Source organism: Trypanosoma equiperdum, assembly GCF_001457755.1.
Source record: "Trypanosoma equiperdum strain OVI genome assembly, contig: ctg_1451, whole genome shotgun sequence".
Lineage (NCBI taxonomy): Eukaryota > Euglenozoa > Kinetoplastea > Trypanosomatida > Trypanosomatidae > Trypanosoma > Trypanosoma equiperdum.
This window is the reverse complement of record NW_027123451.1, coordinates 67,033-93,083: the sequence shown is the minus strand read 5'-3', so window position 1 is coordinate 93,083 and position 26,051 is coordinate 67,033. Positions and strand designations below refer to the sequence as shown.

At 49.4% G+C, this 26,051-nt stretch overlaps 5 protein-coding genes across 5 annotated transcripts; all 5 read right to left on the bottom strand.

Annotated features, from left to right (window-relative positions):
• Window positions 1-950: 950 nt before the first annotated feature.
• TEOVI_000914500 (Cytoplasmic dynein 2 heavy chain (DYNC2H1), putative) lies at window positions 951-14,975 on the bottom strand (the record flags this gene model as incomplete). Its single annotated transcript, XM_067221512.1, has 1 exon — window positions 951-14,975. The coding sequence occupies one exon, from the start codon at window positions 14,973-14,975 to the stop codon at window positions 951-953; it is 14,025 nt and encodes a 4,674-aa protein (XP_067077613.1).
• Window positions 14,976-16,715: 1,740 nt separating this feature from the next.
• Window positions 16,716-17,528, bottom strand: TEOVI_000914400 (lathosterol oxidase, putative; the record flags this gene model as incomplete). The annotated part of the gene is made up of 1 exon (XM_067221511.1): window positions 16,716-17,528. The coding sequence occupies one exon, from the start codon at window positions 17,526-17,528 to the stop codon at window positions 16,716-16,718; it is 813 nt and encodes a 270-aa protein (XP_067077612.1).
• A 971-nt stretch (window positions 17,529-18,499) lies between these two features.
• TEOVI_000914300 (uncharacterized protein) lies at window positions 18,500-20,254 on the bottom strand (the record flags this gene model as incomplete). The annotated part of the gene is made up of 1 exon (XM_067221510.1): window positions 18,500-20,254. The coding sequence occupies one exon, from the start codon at window positions 20,252-20,254 to the stop codon at window positions 18,500-18,502; it is 1,755 nt and encodes a 584-aa protein (XP_067077611.1).
• Window positions 20,255-21,686: 1,432 nt separating this feature from the next.
• On the bottom strand, window positions 21,687-24,080 carry TEOVI_000914200 (exonuclease, putative; the record flags this gene model as incomplete). The annotated part of the gene is made up of 1 exon (XM_067221509.1): window positions 21,687-24,080. One exon carries the CDS (start codon window positions 24,078-24,080, stop codon window positions 21,687-21,689), a length of 2,394 nt encoding a protein of 797 aa, XP_067077610.1.
• Window positions 24,081-24,920: 840 nt separating this feature from the next.
• Window positions 24,921-25,439, bottom strand: TEOVI_000914100 (uncharacterized protein; the record flags this gene model as incomplete). Its single annotated transcript, XM_067221508.1, has 1 exon — window positions 24,921-25,439. The coding sequence occupies one exon, from the start codon at window positions 25,437-25,439 to the stop codon at window positions 24,921-24,923; it is 519 nt and encodes a 172-aa protein (XP_067077609.1).
• Between the last annotated feature and the right edge of the window lie 612 nt (window positions 25,440-26,051).

Here is a 26,051-nt window from a genome sequence, read left to right as displayed (position 1 = left end):
AAAAAAAAAAAGAAAACAATCGAAGTTGCGACTTTACACAAACAAACACGCACACACACGCACACGCACACGCCCCTGCAAAAGTGGAGTTGATAACTAAATGATATGTGCTATGAAAGGGGACTGGTTTTATCCTACAGTTTCAAAACCTAAAATGGTCAGCCACCAACAGCGGAAGCTCCGGCGTTGAGATGAAAAGGGTAGGAAGAGAAAAAGAAGAACATGAGAGCGAAAGAGAAGACCCACGAGTGCACAACACAATACAATAGCGATGAGCGCAGGCAACAGCTGCTGCTGCCCCTCCGCGAGTAAAATTCAACGGTGTAAACACGGGAGGTAAATGCGAATGGTTAAATTGTCCCACTTTTTGATTCATGGACCCAACTGTTTGAATCCTTTTTTTGCCTTTTTCCTTCTCTTGGTAACAGAAAACATATGCCACATCTAATTGTATAGTGTTATCGTGAGTAAACATTGGACGCAGTGGGAGGGGAAAGAGAAAGGTCCTTGGCAACAAGGACAAAAACAGGGATGGTTGCTGCGGTGCTGCACACACAGCTTGCTCTTTCTTTATTATTTACATCAACTCTATCATTGGTGTTTTTTTTTACTACTTTCTTTCCTCTCTTGTTCCTAGTGCCACAAATTCCTTTGCACCATCTTACTTCGTCTCTCTTCTAATTGCTTGGCCTCACAGGAAATAAAGTAACGTTGGAGGCTGTTACGTACATCGACATACAGATACAGAAGAAAAAAAAATGTCTATCATTTAAAAACAACAACGACGGCGACACGCAAGACCGAAAACAACAGCAAAAAAAAAGTAAACTCACAGAATAACGGCCACGGCAACATCCACTTGAGTGGACACTGCAAATACGTAAATAGGAGACACGAAGAAAATCAAGATTAAGGGAATGTGTAGAGTTTCCCCCCCCCCTCTCCCCACCTTACTCATCTGTAGAGAGTAGCAGCGCTGTACCACGTTTTGTATAGTGCTCAGGTACCGCTTCGCCAGACTCGAGATCAACGGCAACAACAAACGAGGGTCGTTCACGCGTACCGGTACGCAAGGGGTACATGTAAAGTGGGCATTCATAAATAGTAGGAGGTCGCGGCTTAGTGTCCCGTATTTTCGGCTTGAAGTGGATAATAGGCATAGGCACTATAAGCTCTAGTGGCCGCGGTTCGCAAAGGGTGTTCATTTCTTCATTCCAGCCTGCACCCTCAAGGAATATGCCGCGCACGTACGCACCTTTTTTGGCACGGTTGACAATCGTTCGCTCTTCACTTGGAAGCACAACAAACTCCCACGTGTACTGGTCGATGGATATACGGTCATGACGCGCCTGCTGCTGCTGCAGGCCTTTCAAGAAACCTGTGGGATATGTGAAGCCAGAGAGCCAGAACACGTTTGGCACGCGCTGGCCCCATTGTTTCATCTGCTCTATTCGTTCCACAAGATCAACAGCCCAACTCGCAAGAGGTTTCATGCTGGGGTATGCACTCGTCCACGGCGGCGGTACGCGACTCAACAGAAGGGCATTAAACACCGCCTCTAGCTCATCGGTCATCAAAACTTCACCCTTCACAGCACGGCGCAGTTCCCTCTTCTGCACGATTATCTTTCGAAGTAGAACGTTGTACCTCTGAATTTCCTGCAACAGACAGGTATTCAGCGCGTTGTTGGTGTCTTCCTTGACAGACTCGTAGACGGCATCGTAGTCAATGGGATTAGGTATGGCTGTCTTGCTTGGTTCCTCCAGTGACGCGAGAATTTCTAAACAACGTGCTTCCTCTGACATACCCTTGGATGCGCCCCCAGAGGAGCCGCCACCACGAGCCAGAGTTTTGTTAACACTGATGAGATTGTCAAGAAGCATTGTCGACTCCGCCACACGGCTGGCAATATCCGCGTTCGTATGCTGACCAAAAGCCTCTGGTGGATCGGTGATGGGAAGCAACGAGCACTCGTCCTTATAGGCCTGAAGTGTGCTGATCCCTGAGGGAATGTAGTACTCCTCGGCAGCCGAAAGTGGATATCGCTCTTCCGTCAGGATTGCTGGGCACATGAACTGAGAGATGTATGTGTTGATCACACGACGGTCCCAGTCATCTGTCACACGACCACCGTATGAGGCTTCCGCTATAAGGTAGCGAATAGTAACAAATGGTATGTCCTCTACTCGGTCAGTTGCCATGTTGCCAATGTACAGAGCAATAATGTTCTCGGACACCTCGAAGTCGGAAGTGGTGAAATCGTATACAACGTTGTACCCAAGGTTACCGAACTTGCGCCTCTCCAGAAGTATAGAGTGGAAGAAGCAGAGCGCGAAGAGAAGACTGCAGTAGATCTGTGGATTAGAGCCCGTGTGCTCCGCGAACTGCTCCTCGGAAAACTGGTTATACAGCCGCAACATATTCGCCTTGATTCCAGTGGGAGGCTCTGTAGTCATTTTGATCGCTCGCTGCAAGATACCGATAGGAAACTGTGTTGTGGGGACCGAGCTGAGCCACAGACGAAATTCTTTATGTGGCCGTTGCTCCACCAGATCCTCAATAATCTTCTCTAATTCTACCAACCAGGACACCATTAAGTGACAATTCGCCAAGAACACCCAGCCGCCTACCTGTGAACATTCCTGAACAGCGCGCTTAGCATTCTCACCCTGACCCTGCCCTAGCGCCAGTGTTTTCAGTGGGCGTCCTTCGCGCTGCGCGAGTGCCGCCAGTTGGGTGGTCGGATCAACACCAGGGGAGAGTACAAATACCAGTGGCACAACATTGGTACTTTCCTCGAAGGTGTCCTTGAGATTGAACGGTGGAGGATCCACGAACTGAGGCCCGAGTTGCTTCTCGATGAATTCGTACACCATAAATATAACCCGATCAGGACGAAGGCAACGCACAAATATCATGCGCTGGATGTAATTGTCTGCCGTACGTGTCTGCCAGTCATCTGGAAGCTCAGCGTCTTCAGGGTTCTCTTGCAAGAACCAGTGCTTCCACGACTCCTGTGCTTGCTCAAACGACGCGGCAACGCCGTGGAAGTTTGTCAACTTGTCCAACTCAAGGATGTGGCTCCACGCTCGCTCAGAAAGCCACGAAGGTGCAGGGTTCGGCAAACGTCCTTGCTTGTCCAGAACTTGACCACCGCGCATCAAGAAGACATATTCTTCAATATTCACCAGACCTTCAGCCTGCAAGATACGGATCGTCATGTGAAACGTGAAGAGCAGCTTGTGTTTCTCAAACAACCCTCGGCATGTGTTCGCGTAGACGGCGCTGGTGTGCCAATCATTGAGCGTTCGCACACGCTCTTCTAGGGTGTGGGTGGCGATTTTTTGCGCGGACCGTTGAATGCTGCCCTGGAACAAAACGATATACGAATCAAGAGCGAACTGGTACATGGCATCGATAGACCCCAGATCAGCAAGCGCAAAGAACAGAATAGAGGCGCGGCGGGCACATTCACGGTACTGCTCGCGGGCACTGTGGATCTTCTCCGCGGTAATTTCCGCCTCCTTTAACTGTTGTTTAATGTTCGCTGCAATAACACGCGCCGACTGCAAAGTATCCACTAGCTTCTTATTTTCCAACAACGACACCTGTGAGGTAGAGAGCAGGTTGAGGATTTCATCCTCCAGACGTTTTGTCTCCTTCCTCGCTTCGGCGGTGTCGAGAATCAACTGCTCGTTGTCTTGCTCCAGTTCAGGCTTCTCCTTCTCTACCACAATCTTAAGCAGCTGCTCCTCCAAGCCAGTTTCTCGTACAGCAAAGTTGAGCAAGCAGACCTTGCTGCATATCTCGGGCGTATAGTGAGGGTTCGGCAGGCGTGTCGTTATGTAAAGCTTGAAGTTGTCGTTGTATTCCACGTAGTTGTCACCAATCTTCAAAATAGGCTTCGCCCCCTTGCGCACGATCGCCTTGGAAAGCACTGAGTCAAGCAGAGGATCGATTTCCTCAAGAATATCCTGCAGAAGTAATGGGCAACCGAATTGGACGGCGTACTCCACCGTCTTGTGAAAGTCCGGCTGCTTCTGATCAATAACCTTGAGACCCTTATCTTTTTCCATTCGCTTGATCCACTTAATCGCCTGCAACTGTGGATCAATCATAAGAGGCCACCGGGTTCCTCGCATCACCACCGCACCGTTCTCCTTGCTGAAGTCGTCGCCAGGAAGACCAGCCTGCTGCCAGTCACGCACTTCAGTTGGATCGGCAAGAAATTCCACGAAGTCGAAATTTTTCGATATTGCAATTTGCAGCCGCTTAATCTCCTTAATCCAATTTAACCACAGTTTTTGCCGATAGTCCGCAGTAAAAGCACCAGCGTAGCACAAGAAACCACAAACAAGCAGGGCATCCCCAACGAGCGTGCCGAGAGCAGCCTCGTAACGGGCAATTGACTCAATCCACCGGTCCTGTTCACCTTCCAAACCATCAACAATAATACGTGCTCGGTCGAGCTTCATCTGCGTCTCCTTCGCCTCCTGCATCAGGCGCATCTTCTCATCTACATTTTGCTGCAGAGCAAGCTCTAGTTGTTTGACTTCACTCATAATCCTTTGTAACTTTTCTTCCTTCTGCCGAAGCATCTCCTCCTGGGCCCGGACTTTCTGCTGCGCATTTTCGTTTTTGACAATCTTGGGATGCACCTCCTTATAAATGTTACCATACTTATGAATTGCTATCACCCACTGGCAAAGACCACCAGCAGCCTTAGACACAGCACTTGCTGCAGCGGGAGTAAAATCCGGACGTTTAACATACTTTTCAATTTTATCCAGAAGGCGCTGGTCCGTCATATCATTGTTCTCGTGATAGTGCTTCAGCATATCAATGAACTTAGGCTCACTTAGCGACTTTTTGGCCTCGTCCCACTCTAGCTTCCGTCGCAGTGTCGTCTGCACGGCGTACATCACTGTCCGAATCATCGCGGCGGGCGTTTTGTACGACTTTATTTCGTTAATATCGTTCTTCTCAAGTTTGTCAAGGGCATTCTGCGCCTCCAATAGTGTGGGCATAGCACGATCCAGATCCGCCTGAGCCTCCGCCTGGTCAGCCAACGCAGATCGTTTCGTTTGTTCTATCTTTACCTTCTCTGATGCGAGCAAACTCTGCTGTTCCTCCGCGTTCTGTTGCTGTACCTTGATACTCTCCGTCGCACGGTTTACCTCCTCCGTTTTTTCCTGCAATTTGGCATCCTGCACTTTGAGCTCCTCAGTCATTTTGCTCACCGCCAGCTTGGTTTCCTCGAGCTTTGCCATACCATTCGCCAGCTTATCACGTTGCTCAATTATTTCGTCCCGCTTCTGTGTTAGCATTCTGCGGAACCCACGCACCATGTCAAGGTAAGAAGAGGGCGTTACGTAGTTGTACCTGTGTACCTGCTCCAACATCTCCCGCGAAAGTGTGCTGGTTGTGTAGTGCATATAAACGAAGAAGTCTGAAATGATGCCAAGGTGTTCGTCATCCTCCTTATTTTCACGCGTTTCCTGAAGGTAACGTAAGCCGACCTCACGAAGCGCTTCACTGGGCCATTCCACAAACCAGTCGATCGACGTGCATGACACCAGCGCGGGGAATTGGCGCAGGCGCGCGCGGAACAGTTTGTGAGCGGGGGACATAGCTACCACGAGATGAAGGTTCGTCCGCGCTCGGTCGATGAAGAAGTTGTACATCTCGTCTGGTGTGTCACGGTACCCGCTCGCGATCGCCTGCTTGCATACTGTGTCACGAATATTCTGCAACTCGTCCTTAGGAAACAGATTTGGCACTTCACCCGTCGAGAGCATGTTGTTGAGGTCCTCCAAGAATGCCGGTTGCATGATCTGATTGTCGGAGAAGTAAAAGACCCTCTGCTGACCCTTCAGCCCACATCCCTTGTAAAGCGAGCGAAGGTCCTCGTGGAAGCGATCCAAGTCATACTTCTTGTGAGTCTCAATGGAGAATATCGAGTACCCCGCGAGGTACGTGGCGAGTCGCGTAAGCGAATATCTGCCGCTACCGCCGAGCCCCACTAGAAGCGCATTACCTCGTGGCTGACGTACGATACGGTGGATGCGGCAAAGATGTTCAAGGGCGTCCGTGAAAAAGACGAGATTCATCTGCCGCGCACCGGGCTCACTATTATAGGCATCGAGGTATTCCTCCACCTTGTCGCGGAGGGCTTCTAATGAGGGGACAAGGCGGTACTTTGCCATCTCGTCATACTCGCCATCCCAGAAGTCAACAAACAGAGGGTTCTCCTTCTCGTCCACTGCCTGGTTGCGGGAGTCGCGCGAACGTGCACGAATGATGTTGTTCCACTTAGTTTGAAAGATATCTGCCAACTTCTCGCAAATGAGGTTCTTGAACCACGCCTTGTCATTTGGATCATTCATTCTATCGGAGAACACACGGAAACATTCGTGGGCCCACAATGCCACCATATGCTCCTTACATTGAAGGTATTCCATGTGGCAACCGTAGATGCCTTGGAAGACTTTACTGAGATCACGAAGGTTGAACAAATAATGCGACTTACTCGGAGTTGGCAACAAATCCGCTGACACCTTCTGATAGGTCTGAAGAGTTGCTTTCACAACAGAGTTCACGAGCTTATGCAGCTCAGGATACGGCTCCAAGCGGTACATAAGAATCGAAGTGAAAATCTTCGTGATGACGGATTCTGAAGGAAACGTAATGTTGAACACATTGAGTTTACTCATTAGCCGCGGCGTGATGTCTGGCCGGCCATACGTCATACAGCAAAGCAGCTGGAGGTCGTTGACGGTTCGCCTTCCTCGTGTGTTCCTGTCGTACCAGTAACCATTGTCTAACCATTGACGTAACAACTCCAGTGGTGGCTGAGCACCGAACTTTTCCTTGGCCGGCATGTTCAAGTCTTCTACAAGGCAAATCATACGGCGACCACCCGGTGGACAGCAAACTTTCTTTGATTTGTGTTCCATGCGTCCTTCAATAATGTCTTGAACGTTACCTGCTGTCGTCTGTGCAGAGAAGTTCAGCTGGGTCGTGACATACACATCGTTACTAAGGTTAGCCAGCACCTGCCTTGCGATGAGAGACTTTCCAGTACCAGTTGTCCCAACAAGCACCAACTGTACTTGGCTGCGTACAAGCTGACTCACAATATACTCGTAACGCACAGTATCCACAGTAGGGACAATTAACTTGTGGTATGGGGTGCCGGTGGCTGGCATATACGTTTTCTGAAGGTCCACGTGTTCATTCCAATTCTTCCACTGCAGGCCACCCAGGTCGGGGAAGTACTCAAAAATAGTCTCTGTGGACGGGAAGGAGGAGTCCAGTTCACGAATGAAGGCATCAAGCTTCTGTCTGGATTCTGTCGTGAGGGAACCACCGGCTGACCACATGAGGCAGAACGTCGCAAGAATCCGCAACTGGGGAAGATAGTTTTCACCTGCGTGAGAAGTAGCGTAGTGCGCGGCTTCAGGAACAAACGGTTCAGCATCCACGCTCGCAAGCGCGTCTAACATACGCGTGAAAGACCGGACGACGTTTAAGGTGGTAGTTGGAACCAACTCAACACACTCATGGGCTCGGTACTCCAGAACGCGCGTAACTGTGTTCTTCACATACTCCTGCAGTTCGCTGATGGTATCGTCGGGCCTCGGCGCGCCCATCGTGATTTCAAACTTCCAACGTGACTTCAACCACGTCTTAAAGAACGGCATCCACCCGAGGTCCTCAACGTTAAAGTAAACCATACCACAACGAGAAACGGTTGCGGGCGAGGCCTGCGATAAATCCTGAACCTCAAACATCATTCGGACGGTTGAGTTAAGGGTAATACGTTCACCCGAGTTAAGTGTGAGCATCTTGTTATCGTCCAAAACAGTGTTCATGGACTCTATCCACAACGTATCAACCGGACCATCGAATAACATCCACTTATATGCCGTGTCCGTTATGTCACGGCAAATCTGCCGCATGAGGTCCGAAAGAATTCCGTCCTTCCATTCACGTGTAGCTTGGTTGTAACTGCCGTATAGCTCATCCATGGTGACAGACTTGGGATTCAGTAATGACACCCTAACAGGCTCGTACAGCCCAGGTTCCAGATTCTGCTCCTTCAGAAGCCGTAGAGCACCACTAAGGTTACGCCAGGTCACCGTCTTACCCGATCCCGTTTGCCCAACAACCATCACACCATGGCGGGTACGAAGGGTGTCCCACAACTGCAGCGTCTTTACCACTATATGTGCGTTAACCTCAAGTCCCTCTGCATCCAATTCTTTCTCAGCGGCTTCTTGGAGAGCACCCAGTCCACTATCACCGGGTTCAACACCAGGGAAAAGGTCATTCAGCATTCCAACAAACAGCGGCACGTCATCCTTTACAAATTTGGGAAGGTTCATATCGTTCATTGCCTTGAGGCACAATTGAGACTCCGTCCCCGGGAATCCCTCACGCTTCAGGTTACCTGCCTGAACCAACACCGCCTTGATGTTACGGAGGGAGAAATCGTAGTGATCCTGCTTCGAGAGCTGCTTTTCCATGAGCTCATACAAAATCGAAACCTTTTTCGATAAAGTTTCTGACTCCTCAAAGCCTTCTGACAACAAAGTAATTTCGCAAATAAGTGCGAAATCTGGTACCATCATGGAAATGGGACGAAGTAGCGCCTTAAGGTTATCAGGGAGTTCCGACCGCCCCGCATAACCCGGATTCATTGTGACGAAAAGACCGCAGTTCATGTTGAGTGGAATGTCTGAACCTTCGAAGAGGAAATGATCTTTGCGCTCGGAAACGGCTGTGAGGATTGACAGAATCTGCTGCGCCACAACAGAAAGCACCTCCACCTCAATACGGTTAAACTCATCAAAGCACGACCACGAACCCGTTTGCGCAATACCACTGAGCATCCGACCAACAGATTTGTAATCTAGACCATCAGAGCAGTTGAACACCATGACGTACTTGCCGATAGCTTTGCCAAGATCCTTCACAGTTTCCGTCTTGCCTGTTCCTGCAGGACCCTGCGGAAGCCCTCCTCGGTGCAACTGTAGTGCGGTTGTCAGTGTCATGTATGCCCGGTCTGTGAGGCCAGTGACGACGAGACGCCCACTGTTTCCCAGGTATTCATAGTCATAGCGGACCGTTGCAGAAGTTTGCCTAACAAGACAAATTTTGTGACCCTCTTGTGGACGATCAGTTGACTCATCCTCCTCCCTATAGAAACGAAGTTGCCTCGACCACTCAAAGTCATCATCCTGGTGGACGCGCGCAGCAAGAACCTGACGCAAAATGTCCCGAGAATGCACCTCAATTGTAATGAGCGCCACCAATTTGCTGCGCTGAACGCGGTTCTGTGGCTGACGGACGAGCTGGCAGTATTTCTTAATCATCCCCTTCCATCGCTTATACACTTTGTACAGCGGGGAGGCCTTACGACGTTGTAAACCTAAGCCACCCGAGTGAAGCTCGCCATACTCCGTGATGGCACTTTCTGTCATCAAAGTCCAGTTGATGCAAGAAGCTGTGATAATGCTTTGGCCTTCGTTACGCTCAGCCCAGGCTTTCAGACTGTCACGCGAAATCGATTTCTTAGTCTCAAAAACGCTCTTCTGTAAGTCATCAACCGTGGCGTTGATTCGCTTTTGCATCATCTCACGCATCTTCACCTCTACACGACGGAGCCAGGACTCAACCGGCAACCCTCCCACCTGTACAGCGGGAGTAAAAGCGACAGTTTCGCCATCGGACGACAGCATTGCGTCCGCAACAGTGCGCTGGCGGACAGTCTTAAGTGACAGTTGGTAAAGACCTTCGAAGCACTTACGTAAGTGTGGTTGGACCTTGGATGGATCTTTCGTATGGCCAAGGATTTCAAGGAGGTCGTCGTTGGAAAGAAAGTAAAAGCGGGGGAACACACGACGGCGATCCTCAAGAAAGCCTTCCAAGCTCTTTTGGATAAATTCAAGACTGTTATTCATGTTCTGCAACTGATCAATCAATCCATCACGCCGTGTGCCGCGAACCACGTTCGGATCGTTAATAAATCGCGTAATAATCGCCAGCCACTGAGAATGCACGCCATCAAACTTCTTTGACTCAGCCGCTAGCTTCCGCTTAATATCGTCGCTGCCAATAAAGATGTTCTCCAGATACATCCACTTCGTCTGCACCGTGAGGAGAGCCTCTATTGTATCTGTTGCAATTGACAGCGTCTGCTCCCATTGAATCACCTTTGGACGAAAACTGTCTACAAACCGTGACATTTTCATAGAACTCAACTGTGCAAGATGTTCAGCTAAGGCATTGTTAATGTCGTCTACACCGGATATTTTGTGGTAACCTTGGTATGGTTCTATCATCAACTCAGAATCCTCCCAGAACGTACGGATTCTTTCAAGATCAGTTTCAATTTTCATCTCCTCTCGCGCGGACGTAGCGAGGTTAACAACGAACTCTGCTTGCGTCTCCACACGAGCCTCCATAAGGTCATTCAAGCAGAAGCTCTCATCGTCAATGTTAAACGTGGCGTCAAGCTGTACTTTGAGGAACTCCCAGTGACGCGGTCGTATGGCAGGGGTCCTAAGATCATCCACAATGGGAAGTAACCGTTTCATGAGCTCCACCTCTTCTTTAAGATTCACCCATACATCTGTCATCTGGAGTTCATTCCGGAGCCTCAGTGTGTCCTTACGAATACGTTCGCAGACATCCAACATACTTTCACTGTTAAGCTTAATAAAATACATAGTACGCCACAATGAATTTTCTCGCCGCCACTCGTCACACAGGTTCCATATTTTGCGAAGTATCTCCAACTCCTTCTCCGCAGCCACCAAGTCATCCAACTGAGGTTTCTCTAGGTTGAAGATCTCAATACCTTGTTGAAGCCTACTCTCCATGGTACGTAATTCTTTCGCACGCAACCCAAGCGAGCTGAGTTTGGCGAACGCATCTTCAGTGGAAAGTGTGTGTGACCGCGGTCCCTCCTCAGCGACCTTCTGACGAAGTGCGTAGGAATTTGACGACAGAGCTCGTATATCCGTCTCCACATCGTGCCGAAACTGTTCTTTGTACTTTGCCAGCTGCTGCTGAGCCTTCACAAGCTGTTCCGAGTACACCTCAAATTTTTCCTGAAGCCCCTCGCAGCGACGAACATCCTCGGGTCTAACGCTGCCGAAGTTGTACATATCGTGGGTAATGAGGGCGAAGGTATCGGCAATTGGTCCAAACTTGGCCGAAATTTCTGGCAGTGCCTCTGTGGCGGCGGCGCATCTCTTAATTTGGTCACCAAGTTCATCCAGGGACTGTGGTTCCTTTGTCAGTGCCTGAATGGTTAAAACAAAGTTCTTGTAGATAGCATCGACCTCGGACTTGGCATCCGCATACAACAGGCTATGATAGTGAGTAATAACAAGTTGGCACTGTTTGCGGAAGCTCTCCTTCATCTTGGTGAAATCTAGTTGGAGGAAAAGGACATCAGAGAACGTCTCCTGCTTGTTGATTCCTTCACGACGCTGGGCCACATGGTCCATGTGAATACGATAATCTTCGAGCTTCCAACCTTGCTTGATACGGCGGACCTGCTTCTGTGTTGTCCACAAACTGTCCGTGGTGTCCGACTGGTGTAACTGCCAAGTCTGAGTCAACTTATCCCGCACTTTCTCTTCTATAGCATCAAAGGACTCACGCACATGGCGGAGACTGTATATCGCATCCTGCTCGCTAGTCATGTACTCAAAGTACGATCCACGGAGAGCAAGAGAATCCGTGTTGGAGCTGCTGTACTGAAATGGTTGTCGTTTGCCTGCATCAGCATCGTCCGTTTGGTCTTGCGCAACTCGAGCTTGCAGTGACTCCTCCAGGCGAGGAATGCTCTTCACAATACCGATAATGGCCTTGCACACACCATTCACGTCGTGGCTCAACTTGCGAACGGACGGCACAGGCTCAATGTGGGGCCTGGTGTCATCCGCAACCGTGACAACCACGTCCAGTTTGAAAACCTTTTCTTCCAAACGGTCTTCCGATGGTTCGATAGGTAACATACGCTCTACCACCTGAAGTGTACGCTTCACCATCGTACGCAACGCTTCCTCCACCTTTAGCTCCACCTTCGATATGAGGCGGTGCCACTCCGTGCGAACGACATCATCCTCGGCATAGTCGTCACGAAAGTAGCTCAACAACTCGAATAGCTTGTCCACGAGGCGCCGATGAATTGCCTGAAGTTTCTCCAACGTGGCGGCACGGTGAGCCTCTTGCTTCTCTACGAAGGATTCGATGGAATATACCTTCTTTTTCTCAAAGATGACCACAATCGTGTCGGCAATAGCCTTGCAGTGATGGTCAACGTACTCTGATCCGTGCTTAAACTCATTTACGATGTGCTGAACTCGCTCCACGTGTTGGCGGCACTCTCGAACAAAGTACTCAACAATACCCTGTGAGTTCCACAGCAGTCTCGTCATTCCGGGCATATATTTGCTCTCCAAAAAATTCATCCGCACTGAGAAAAGTCGACATTCCTCACGGGTCAGCGACAAGGCAATGCTGTTTCGGGCCCGAACTGCCTGTGCAACACTCTCGCGGTATATTCGCAGGCGTTCTTCCTTAGACACAATGTCCATAATGTGGACAGGCAACAGCTCGCCAAGACTGTGCCAGTACCGCGCCTCAGCGAAGAGTAACAAAAGCTCCGAAGCGAAATTTACATCATACAGGGCGAGGGAGTGTTTCCGCGGGTTGGGGCGCTTAGAAATGAGAAATCGCTCAAGATACTCGCCAGGGTTCTGCGGCAGGTTTGCCCTCCATTCGCAAAACTTCTGCCGCATCGTGTCGCGGAGAGACCGATCCAGTCGATCGACAAGTTGTATTGTCTCCGTGGATTCGGGGGATTCACGCAAGTAGTAGCAGTGATTTAGTGTCTCCGTAGTCATCTGAAGAAGGTGGGCATTGTTCTCTGCCCACATACCGTGACCAGCTAGGGGCGGATGGAGGTAGAAAATTGGTGGAGGCTTGTTGAAACATCGTTGTAACTTGCCCTGTACGACCATAGCCTTATCATGCACCATACGAAACACTCGGTCTTTACTTCGATCCAACTGGAGTTGAAGCTCCTCTGTTTCCGCCACGAGAAAAAAGGCCTCAATGTATTCAGCGCCCATCTCTGTTGTGGTAAAGCTATCAAAAGCCGCCGTGATGATCTGCTGAAGCATCATAGATAGATTATCAATGTCTGACTTCAATGCCCGGAAGTCATCAACCCAACGAGTAGACTTCACATCAAGAATATCGTAGTCTAACCGCCGCAGTGTGTCTATCTTGGCTTTAAATGCACGTTGGATGTCTAACAGCTGCGTCTCAATCTCTGGACCCTTATTCCCACTGAAAATTGGCAGCTGGCCCCTAAAGACATCCTTTTCCTTTCCTTTCGTTTTAACCAGATCCTTCACCTCAAGCGGCGCACCATAGGCGGCCACGCCACCGGCAATCTGCCGCTTCTCAACTGCTGCCGCGTTTCGAACTCCACGCGTGTGCCGCGATCCCCCTGTGCGATCGGTAGATATTTGGCTATCTTGGAATACACTCTTAAAACCGAACTGCAGCTGAGCCTTACAAATTTCGCACAAGTTTTGGCAGCGGTGGCGCACAAACCCGTCAATTTCATTAAGAAAAGAGTCGTCTACATCAAGTTTCTCACCACGTTCCATCTTAAACCTTTTGCGTGTGGCCGCGAGCATCTTGTGGCACTCCTGGATCCATGCATTACCAGCCGCAACGCTGTGTCTCAGTGCTACCATACTCCGCTCTACATCACCGTTGAGGATGGCAGGCACATCAATCTCCTGGCTGCAGCGGAAAATGATTTCATTAGAGATTAACCGTAACAGGCGGAAAAAGCGATCTTTCTTGTAACTCTTTGAGTACAGAAGAATCAGCTGCGCGTGAATGAGAACATCGGGAATAAGGGACGGTATCTCCTTTGGGCCAGCACGTGATAGTCGGGTACACGGCTCCAGCAGCGTGTTAAGGAACCGCAGACTATCAAAGGCCTCATCGGTACCTTTCTCCACGTCGGCACGCAAGTTCAAAAATGGCTCAAGATAGTAAAATGATTTCGCATTTTTCAAAACCTGCACAATTCCTCCCACGTCCGAGCGGTTCAGCTGCGTGCGGATATTACCCAAGTCACGCGCACGCGACCGCCAGTACGCGATTTCTTGCAACGGTCCTGCACCATCTCCCGTGAGACCGGCGTCTTTATCTCCCACAACCTCTTTAATTTGCCGCGTCCAGTGGATCACTACCGCCTCAAAACCCTGAACAAGTTCACGATTTTGGTGCGCTTCGGCGAGGTCCACCTTGCTAAAGAGATCACTGGGGACATACAACACTGTCTGACCCTTGAGACGATTCACATTTTCTGTTACAGCTGCCATAAAACGATGGAGGGCTGAACGAACGTCCTTCTCAAGACTGTCTGGCCAGCGATTCTGTAGAAGCGTTGGTGCGATAGAGTACTGAAGCTGGCGAAGGAAACCTTCAAGAAGATTACCACCACGACATACACCCCACGCAATACAGGTGTCCACGCTCTCAGGGACGATCAACTTCTCTGGGTCGAGGCGGGCAAACCACACGACATCAAGGCACATTCCCTTCATTGTGTCCCTCCGTGATACAGCCGGAAGGCCATCAACAATGCGCAACTCCGCGATCATTTCCTGCTGGCTACGGGATTCAGAGGACGGCTCCCCGTCTTCAGAAACCACATCCACCAACACACTACTGTAGTAGCAAAAGAGCGCGTGTAGATCCTCATCACCCACGAGAAAGTCATTAATAAGACGAATGTGCTTATTTGTGAACTCCTCATCCTTGCATTGTAGCTCCGCCTGAATGCGTTGCAGCATCCACACAGTGCATTCCGGATGGCACTCAGGGATGACACCCTCTTCTGCAACTTCAAACTTAACGCGGGACGTCATTTACTCTACTTTCCCCCCTTTTTATACTGTAGCTGTTCGAACGTACGTCGAAACTCCCCCTCTCCCCAGTCGCTTGGAAGGGATCCGCCTTTTCTTTGCTTTGATGTTTCCTCTTTTCCCCCCCCCCTCCGTTTAAATCCCTTGTTCCAACAACTTTAGTGGCGCTAAGCGTCTCAAATAAATATAAATACGTCTCCCTTCTGTTCCTTCTATGCGCTGCCAGCACTGAAGCGGCCACCTTCACGCTCCACCTTCTTGTCTTTCCTTTTTTGTTCGTAACAAATCTCACTCCTTTTATTTCCTTTTATTCCTTTTGTTTTGTTTTTCAATCTTTTCCCTTCGAGCCAGAGGGACCAAAGAGGAAAAAGAAAAAAAAGAACCTCAAGGGGGACACCTAAGGCTGCAGCACGATTGAAAGCCCCCAGCCGTGTTGTGTCGCAAGGCCCCGTAAAACGATGCAGCACGGGAAGGAGTCAGGAAGAAAAGAAAGGAGATGGTGAATGAAATTCATGAGGAAAGTAAGCCAAGACAGCACAGATCAGTCACCGAATGAATAAACGAGACGGCGTAGAAAAATTAGAGTACCAATGTATTTACGAACCGAGAAAGGTGTACACACCGAACGCCGAAGCGCGTGGGTGGAATATAACTCATCCTGCTGGAAAAAAAAGGGGGTTCTCCACCCATATCCTCCAGCCAGAAGCACCCGCAGCGCCCAAAATATAAAAAAAAGTAAAACAGAATATCGAAATATAAGGGAGAAAAAAAAAAAGCATCATTCGCTTGGTGAACACCTTTTGAAGCAGTGGCAGCACAATGACAAAAAAGTGACGAAAAGGAGGCTACAGAATGCAACAAACATCCCTCCACCATTATTCCTTCACTGCATATATATATATATATGCATTCAAATGCTGCTGTCCGCATCAAAGCAGCCCCAGGAGAAATAATAGACAAATGAACGAGAGAGTCGTAAAGATACAGTTCAACACTTTTGACTTTTCCCCTCTTCCCTACCGCTTCCAAGCAACCAGAAAAGTGCGTTTGCTACGCCACTTGTTCCCTCACACACTTCAAAGTTCTATATGCACACATCTAACCATAACCTCCAATTCACTCAACCGTGCAAGTGCCTTACCTGCAGGGTCAAGGCACAGCCACGAGGCAACACATCAAAAGGAAAAGAGGTGAAGAAGTAAAACCTGCCGCGCACATCCCAACGTACCACCTAATGTGACCCAGGTGAAAGAAAAGTAAATGAACCACACCGATGTTCGGTGAAAGCGCAAACAAAAAGGGAAGGAATTTGGCATCGAAAACCTGCACCCACATGTTATGTGGAACCCCACCAAAGATAAGTAAAGGTTAGAGGTGTAGAGGCACAACAAGACCAAATTTTAGCACAAATGTAAATAAAGAGAAATCAGACGATAATGAAAACCTAAGAAAAGTGGAAAGGGAATAAGCAGACCGAAGAGAGAAGTACACAACAGCCACTTGGTGGCACATTATGACAATTTAGAGCTCTCCCGTTAGTCTTTCCTTCCCTCTGTCACATGCACCACTGCCCACGATCTCGTGTAAACGTGCTGGCAGTCGATGTATTACAACGACCCCTTCTTCTCACTGAAGGATGAACATATGAACATTCTGGAGTACGTTAATTACAAAAACACACACACACACACATATATATATATATATATATATACTATCCAAATCCCGTCGCATAACCCCCTTTTATTCCTGTTTTTGAGCTGAAACTCGACCGCCCCTTCCAAACAGTGACAGCGAGTGTGTCTGCTTCGCTGCCTTGTACGTACCACCGATCCGATCCCAAAACGTGAAGTACTGCCCGTAGTCGTAGCTGAATTTCTCGTGGTGAATCGTGTGATGCCCTGTCGTGTTGATGATATGACCCCCAAAGTCCACCTGGTCGTGAATTGACACCGTCCACAGGTTCACCGCCATGAAGAGCAACACGAAGAGGTAGTGGTGAACGGGAAATATAAATATAAATGCGTAGTATGGGACACCCTGACCAAACCCATCACATGGATTGAATGCGTGAGAAGAGAAGGGTGTGGTGTACTTGTAGGTGTGATGAAGCTTGTGCAGGTGACGGTACAGTGTGGGATGGTGGAGACCGCGGTGGAACCAGTACACCATGAAATCGGTGAAGACAAAAAAGAGGGCCGCAGAGAAGAAGAGATAAGGCCAGCCATAATCATCCACGTTATAGTACAACTTACTGTAGCCGCGGTGCGAAAGAACTGCAGCAGGTGTCATTAAAATTGCCATAAAGGGTACAGACGCAACGGCAATAAATATCTCGTGAATTATTTGGTCGTGGAGTCCTCCCTTTGCTATTGTGCGGGGAAAGTAAGTCTCGGCAAACTCAAAGAAAAACAAGTATGTACTGAACGACGCACAAAGAAGGTACATCACTATACCGCCGGTTGTGAGGAGAAGCCAGTAGACAAACATTTGATCACGAAGCGAGTTGCGGTCAACCGGTAGAAGGGAGGCGTAAACGTCGAATGCCACTTCCATCGAGACGCTGTCCTTGTCTGCTCTTCACCAGTTTACACAAATCTTTTAGTGTGAAGTACCTTAGCGACACTTCAGAGGTCTCGCCTGACTCGCTTTACGATTGACAACTCGGTGCACACTGAAGCCACCGGAAAGGTGGATGATTGGATCCCAATACCACCAGTCACCGATACAGCACGGCAAACAGTACCACAAAGAAGGAATAAAAGGGAGAAGTGAAAGGGAAACGCGAATGCAGATTGAAAGGGGTGAAAAACAGAACGGTTAGTACACCAGGCGAAGTATACAACTCTACAGAGTATTGTTTAATGGGAAATTACAACAGAAAATGTTTGACACAACCAAAACGAACAGGACAAGAAACCTCAGGCTCTACAAACGTACGCACATTTAATGCGGCTGCCGCACGCTGTCTCCGTGCAACCCGTGTGGAACACTGCTGTTGTAACAATCTGTCGCTCACATGCGCTCGAGTGGCGCACAGTGGCGAAAGGTCCTCGGACGGTTACATTCGCCACATCTTCACACATGCCCTCTACTGCGTCGTTCCACAACTGTATTGAGCTCCCGGAAACCTTACTCAGTAGATAAAGGTACATCCTGCAACAGCAACGCATGCGCAATCGCTATCAAAAGGGGGGAAGATCCGAGTTTTTTGCTGCGCTTGAAACGCTGCAACTCCGTGAACTACACATTACGCGTTCCATTGCTTCATACGCATATGGCACGCCGCCTCGTTAACCTGTTTGAAAGTCACACAATCCACCTTGATGCTTGGAATGTGGTATCACAGCACCATCTAACGCTCAGCAGAGGGCCCAAAATCCTCCTCAGCAGCAAACCGGAGACATACCGGTCAATTTCATAATTTTATCCGTTCCTTCCTTCCCTACACTTCCTTCTCATTTTTCATATCTTTATACAACTCTCAATCAGGCCGCCACTGACCCACAGTTGGAATACACCTCGGCTCAGCTTCCTCGTAACCTAAACGTTACGTCCATGCCACTTCGAGAAACCTCGAAGCACTCAGGAAAGTAAAACAGATATTTCACAAGTGCGGGCAGATCCATGACGGTAAAGGAGGGTACGCGTGAGGTTCCGGGACGTTCCTCCTTTGGCATGGAAAGCCGGTCAACTCCCTTGCCACACCCCCGAGATAAGCTGTCACACGCCCGATTCATACCCACCTCACGCGTAAGCTCGTTAAAGCAGTCCAGTATATCAACTGTGGCTTCCTCCTCACCTCCTCCTCCCTCCATTCCCACCTTTGGTTCCCTTGCTCTGTCACCCTTGTTATGCGATGCAAGGTGACCAAAAGTACCCCTAGCAGCACTATGTCGCTCAGCGTAATAAATACGCATGCGGGGAAGAAGGAAGAGCCGAACAAATGTGTCGTGTAGGGGGAGTATAAAGGGATCACGGCCACCCCCAATGGCTGTAACATCCTCAGGTCGCACCAACTGGGACAGTGGGCCAAATACTGGTTCAAAGTGACGCCAGCGGAACATCGATTGCAAATCCGACCAACGCAGAAGCCGCGTAAGTTTTGAAGAGCAACACTTTTCGTTAGCGCCGTAGGTGCCGTTTGCTGAGAGTTCACCAACAAGAAACGGCAACACAACGTACTGTGAGGCATGTATCATCGCATCCAAGGCACACCAATGACGTCGGTCGTGAAGTGCCTCAAAAAGCTTAGCACTCAAGTAGCTGTCAGCAACCGATGCCCAAGGCACGGCAGCATCACACCGCACATCCAGCACAGCTTCGGCAACGGAAAGCGATATCGCACATTTTCCCCGTCCCGTATCCCTTTTCCCTTCCTTCAACGAGTCACTACTGTCCACTAATTTGTTTACAGACCGGCCCCACTCACGAAACCCACGCCTCGCCTCATCCAACAAAGAAAGTGTGAACGACCGTGATGATACCGGCGTCTGCTCAACTGAAAGTATATCCAACTGAAAGCTGCGAAAGGCGGCTGGACACCAGCGACCCAGCTCCTGCACACTCAACGCTTGACTTGAGAGCAACCGCTGTCGACCACGACCCAACAGAAACACACGAAAATCGCCAATGGCTGCCATTGCAACAGCTTGCCGCGCCTGAGCCGCACTGCATCCCCATGTCGGCAGAAGCATTACTGATCCCGACTCCGTTTCCCGCCTGTGCCCCGTGGTATCCGCATTTGGTAACGTTCTCACGTGTTCTCGCCAGTGCAACACACCACGGACGTCAACTAAGTGACGCCTCAGCAGCGCCTCGGTGGAGAAACAAGAACCGACTGAAGTGAACAGACGCCGCGGCACTAAAAGAAGGAAAAGTTGCGGGCGCGGCAGAAGGTCCAAATGAGGGGCGCGGTACGCCGACAACTGACCGCACGTCATCTTCGGTAGCAGCAAACGGGACACCACACCACCGGATAGCGGCGTGGTGACATGACGGGGAGGACGGCTCTCCTTTCCGGCTTCCGCTAATGTCTGCTGTTGCATTGGCCGCGGCGGCGGGTGAAAAGTGGATCCCTCAAACCCAATGTGAATATCTCCCAAACACCCCGCGTCGCCGCCGCATTCGCTCCCAGAGCCTTGGCCAAAACATTGAGTAAGAAAGGAGAGTTGGTTGTGAGCACTCAGCTCATTAAGATAAATGACACTGTGACCTACAGGCAGGCGCCGTAGACACTGCTGCAGTGCCCGCTGTGCAACGGACCTTTTTTTTCGATTCATTCAGCACCCGCAGAACCGTACATTTAATGGTGTCTGGCGATTCTGGAGGATCGCAGAACGGAAGAGAGTCGGAACCTCGTGTGTACGACGCGTACACCCACGACTCCACTTGTCGCTATGCGGTCACCGCAGCGAGTAGATAAGCAGACACGATTATCCCAACAGAAAATAAAGAAAACAAATGGAGAGAAGAGGCGCGTAAGGCGGCTATACGGCACTGCACGGCGGGATGGAACGTCACGAGGGGAGGAGGCTTTTAAGGAAAACCGCACAATCCAAAGAGAGTATGTTTGGGGGAAACATTAGTTAACTGCAGTAATACGACAACAAAAACACTTAAACAAAAGAAAAGAAAAATTAAACAAAGAATGGACGATACCGGTGAAAGGAAGGACATTACGTAACAAAGAAAGACGCAGACCTTCCTGCGTCGATGATCAATATAGCCCCCCACACAAGGCACTGCCTTCTCTCCCTTCTCCTTTTAAAAAAAAGAGAATTCGTATTCTTTTTTTTCTTTTTACCCCCTATCCGTATATCCTGCAGAGTCTCCATTAGACACACAAACCAGTTCATTCACTTACCCAATTTCCTTCTTTTTTTTTTCTACTCAATACCCCATTTCTTCCAGATGGTACAACGAATGCAGATCAAGAAAAAACGAAAAAAGACCTGACATAAGTAGCAAACACACCAGAAAAAAAAATTAAAATTAATGCGTATAGAAGCTACGCAATACCACTGGTGTTAACTGTTCGAAATAATAGGTAACAAAGAATGAATGTAAACGCGAGTACGCATAACTTTTTTTCATCCAGCTATGACAAGACACCTCTTCAGGCAGCCATTGCAGGAACCATGTTTCCCTCGTCTATTCCCCTTCCTTGCCAGGTTACCTTCATTCCCTTCCCCCCTTTTTTTTATTTGCTCTTGTCCTTCTAAACTTTCTCACCGTCAAAACAGACACCAAATAGCACAGAAAGAATATATATATATATACATATACAGATGCATATACATACATATTTGCGTAGCCCATAAAAAGGGAAGGAAATGCATCTAACTCCAGCAAAGGTGCAATACGCGGATCCAGCGTCCGCGGGAACTGCACCAGCGACATAGAGAAAAGGGATGCGGAGCACTGGAAAAAAAAAAGGAAAAGAACACGGTCAACGAGATGCAGGTGATAGTGACGAGAAACGAAACAAAAAAAAATGTAAAAAAGGGGGAAAGAAAGCAAGAATTTGAAAAGGGAAATAAAAATAAAAATGAAAAACTGAAAAAAAAGGGCAAAATAAAAGGGGAATGGGAAATGATATAGAAAAAAAGCACGATGAATAGACAGTCAGATATAAGATACATATAAACAAAAATATAACAGTTTAGTAACGCGTATATAAATATAAGAGCAAGAGGAGATCACATGTATGCTCTACCGTCGCGTATAAGATAACAGCTCAAAGAGGGCTGCCGCCTTAGGGGCGGCAGCGACACTACTTTGGGATGTGCTGGCACTGAAGTCTGCATTGACGCCTTCATCAGAGGCATCTTCAGTTGCCAACCCGTTCGCACATTGCTCAGTGAGAGTTTTGGGTGAGTTTGACTGCATCCTGCAGGGCACAGAAACCGACCCTCCACATGAACCTCCAGTTTTGGCATCGTTTGCTCCACGTACGGTAAGCGGCGAAGCAGTGGTTGAGGCAATGGAATGAAGGAACGAAGAAGAAGAAGACACAAGCGGTGGTGACTGCGACGGCTGCACACTCTCTATCTCACTCCACCTACGCTTCGCACTCCCTCTTGTTCTCCATGGCGACGTACCCCCATCACCATCAGTATCGCCCTGCGGGACCACCTGGGCACCGGAGCCATTATTTTGATCGTTGGGGTTATTAGCCTTCTTTGTCCACCCCTTTCCAACGAAGCACTGCTCAAACAGGGAATGCTTCCGTCTGCATTGAATGTAGCCAAAGGGACAAAGCATTTCTGCGCCCTCATTCACATCTTGCACGCTGGCACGGTCAGCGCCCACCGGGTCGTTGGGCGCATCTGCGCCGCATTCTTGAAGGAGTGCACTGGCGCTGCCTTCTACATTAGAGCAGGGAACCTCTGTTAACCCGCACACGTCGCTACACGTAAGCTCCGTCCCTCTGAATTCACCGTGCGATGGGTCCACTGCTCGGTCCGCATCTGCGGTTGCTGAGTCGGAGGCACCTGCAACCTGACAAACGCTTGAAGCTTTACAGCTCAGTGTTGCACAGCTAACACGGTCAGGTGGCGTCGGTGGCTCACTCTTGACACAACATTTTCCACCGTCACTTCGAACACCGCCAGCGGCATCACATTCATCGGTAACAGCGCCGCTAGGGCTTTGACTGTCGTCACCGTTGCCATTCTTGGTGTTTGAGTCTCCGCCCTGCGAACTGCTCTCCTCCCAGTTGTCCACCTTCCACTGCCCGTTCACAAAGTACTTGGATCGCACAACCTTCGGCCCACAGTAACCTTCGGCTTCCCGCACTTTCTCCAGCGGTGCTGAGAAAAACGTTTTCGTCGGTGGCGTAAGCGGGGTATTCGACACTGATGTGGCTGACGCCTGAGAGTTGCTTGAAGCAAGTCGTAAGGTCATACGCGGCGACCGCAGCTCCTTGAACCCGTTGAATGCCGTCAACGTACTCTGACCAGCGCGGGAAGTCTTCCGGTAATTATCCAAACAATACTGATAAATTCCCTTGTATAAAGAGCGTGTGGTGGGATCGTAGAGGCACTGGCAGCACATGCTTTGGGCGAGATCGTCCCCCACTAACTCACCCAAAATGCTCTGCTTGAACGCAACTCCGTTTGGAAGAGGTGTTCGGGTAACCAACGCACGTTTCACCGGGTCAAAGACGATGTGGTGTAAAAAACAGTAGATGGCTCTCTGTAAACCAGCTTCATATTTGCGCAGTTGCTCCCTGGGAAACCCATAGTTTTCCTCTAATAACCGAATGACATCCGGCACCGACCTGGCCTCTGACATAATGCCGAATGCCTTCTTCACGCCAATGTGCCGCAAATTAGGTAAGTAATCACAGCCACTAAGAATGCAGCCGACGAGGAAAGAGTTATACGAAAGTCCTTGAAACAACGGACAATGAAGTACGCTTTCCACCTCAATAACTTGACAACTTCCCTTGTGATCTAACTTAGCGATAAGCCGCGGACACCAATACACAAGGAGATCGCTGTCCTCCGTTATTACCGCGTCCACATACCTCTGCTGGCACAAATACGCTAACTGGGCATCCGCCTCGTAAGGCGCCACAATGCACTCCAACTGGCGTTCTTGTAACATCATGATCACGGCATGTGCAAGCTCCGTTGTTATGTCCATTCCCCTTTCCACTAGCCCTGCTATATCCTTACGTTCGCTAGGCGTCGGCCTCGAGTTGCGCCGCAGCAAATCCAGAGCCTCAGAGAGGTGCTTGATCCTGTTCCGTCTTCGTTCCTCTTCTTCCTCACGCTTCATTGGCAACTCCCTCCCATCAAACACCAGCACAGGCTTTACACCGTATCGCAGAAGAAGCTCGACCTGACTCATCACCCAGTGGAGAAATTTTGTGTTAAGGGGAATGGGATGCGCGCTGACTGTCACGGAAGGATCTGACAGGCTTTCAACATGTGCCCTAAGCATTTCAACATTCGCTTCGGTACTGAGATCAACGCTTCCGCTGACAGCGCGGTGGAGCCACACGTACATGTCAACTCCAACACGGCTCCCTCTGAATTTCTCCAAGTGTGCGTCTCGGCACACGGGTTTCACTTCTCCCCATAACCCTTTAATCCCCATAGTGTCAGCACGGCGGTGGGCGTAGAGACGGTGGAATCGAGGTTTGAGTGCCCAAAAGTTCAGCACTCCTTCCCCCTATAATAATACAATGTAAATAAACAAATATATATGTGTACAAATTTTCCTTCGTGCCTCCCAGTGGAGTGGCAACACTGCGACAATACTCCCGAGTGCACCACCTTTCTAAAGGCTTTCCGTGATCGGCACTCTAACAAGTTTTGCCCTTCGTAGCCTTCGTGGGAAACTCAGATATCACAGTGCGATGAGCCAAATGAAATTAATAGTACCGAATACGCACAAAACGATACACACACAAGACAGAGAACGGAAAGAAAGAAACCTAAAATGATGCTTATATCTAAAAACTAGCTCACTGACTCGCCGCTGCTACAAACAGAGACTTCAGAACGGAAACGCGCTGTAATCCCTTCCCTACCCTTTTGACCGGAGGTGTTTGGCAAGTTTACCGCTATCACCTACTTAACCTAAAATAAATTGCTTACGCAAGCAGCACGAGGGGGGAAAAAGTAAATAGGGTCGACAGGGGATTTGGGAAACAGAAGACGTAAAAAGACCACGCAAAGCACCCATCATTATTCGTCAGCCCAAGACAAAGTGCAAAAATTAAAATAATGTTCATTTTGCGCTTGACCACGGTGCGGGTCCAAACAGCGGCAATTAAAAAAACTACCGCGCATGCAACTCCATGTTCACCGCATCCCGAAGGGATTTACCCGCGCCCCCAACACGCACACCGCCACTTCAACTGTTTTTATCGCAGCTCAAGCATGAGCGCGCACATACAATAAAACCCCTCAGTGAAACACAAGTAATACAACACTACAAACGTGGGCGTTTCCTATCCTTTGCGTCCCTTGCTACATCACCCGGTTTTCCACGATAACCTTCATTCAAGGGGTCCCCACGGCTCTTCGACGAGTCGCCTCGATTCCTGCTGTTGGCTTGGTTGCACAACCACTCCTCGTAGCGCCGCAACCCGAGCTGAAACTTCTCGATAGCCTCATCGAGGGGTACGTTTTCAAGTAATATTCGGCGACCACCCTTGAGAGCCTTATCAAAATAGCGTTGCACCTCCTCAGCGTCTAACGGTGCCACTGGAGCAGTCCTTTCCCTTTCGCTGAAAGGTGTCACCACTCCGGTCCTCCCGTTAGCCAAATCGGTCTCCTCAATACCCTTTTCCCCGTCACCTTCTCCGGGTTGACCTCCGCTTCCATGCGATGAGCCCGGGCTCACGGCACGGCCACCCGCAGACCCACCAAAGTCGAAAACAAATTGTTCCGCGTCGCTAAGGAAGAGCGTGTTGCTTCGTTTCAGTGCACCTTTGGTGGTGTCCGTCATGGTGCAACCGAGAAAACACGCAGTCGGATATTCCTCCAATTACTCTTCCCACGTCAACGTTACCTCAGTTTCCCTTCAACAACCTATACCAAACAAGAGCAAACACACGAATTAGCAGCAATATACAGTCGAGGAAGACATAAAACAAGAAAACATATAAACCGGGGGGTAAGCGCTGAAGTAAATCCTTTTAAAACGTATTCAACAGCGGAGGCAAACAGAGCAAAAGCACAAAGCGTGAAGACAAAGGCGCCAAAAACGGCCTCCAGCCCCCCCCTCACAAACGTCACTGATACCAAAAAAACTACGCTTTCCAGACTTAGGCTCGATGCTCAATGACAACGCGGTAGCCAGCACTCCCACACACACAGTTTCGGCGCACGTACGATACACCCACATGCACAATCGTAAAAACAGAAAGAAAAAAGTACAGAATGAGAAGCGGGACGGGACTATCGAAACCCCTCACTATGTAACAGCGGCCGGTCGTAAAGCAAGCGTAAAGCAGAATTTTCCCAGCAGCGCGCACAGTTGTAAATGAACTGACGAAGCAGCACCCGGGGGTGCTTTGTACTGCCTTCTCATGCGTATTAGCGCACTTCACGAAGAGGG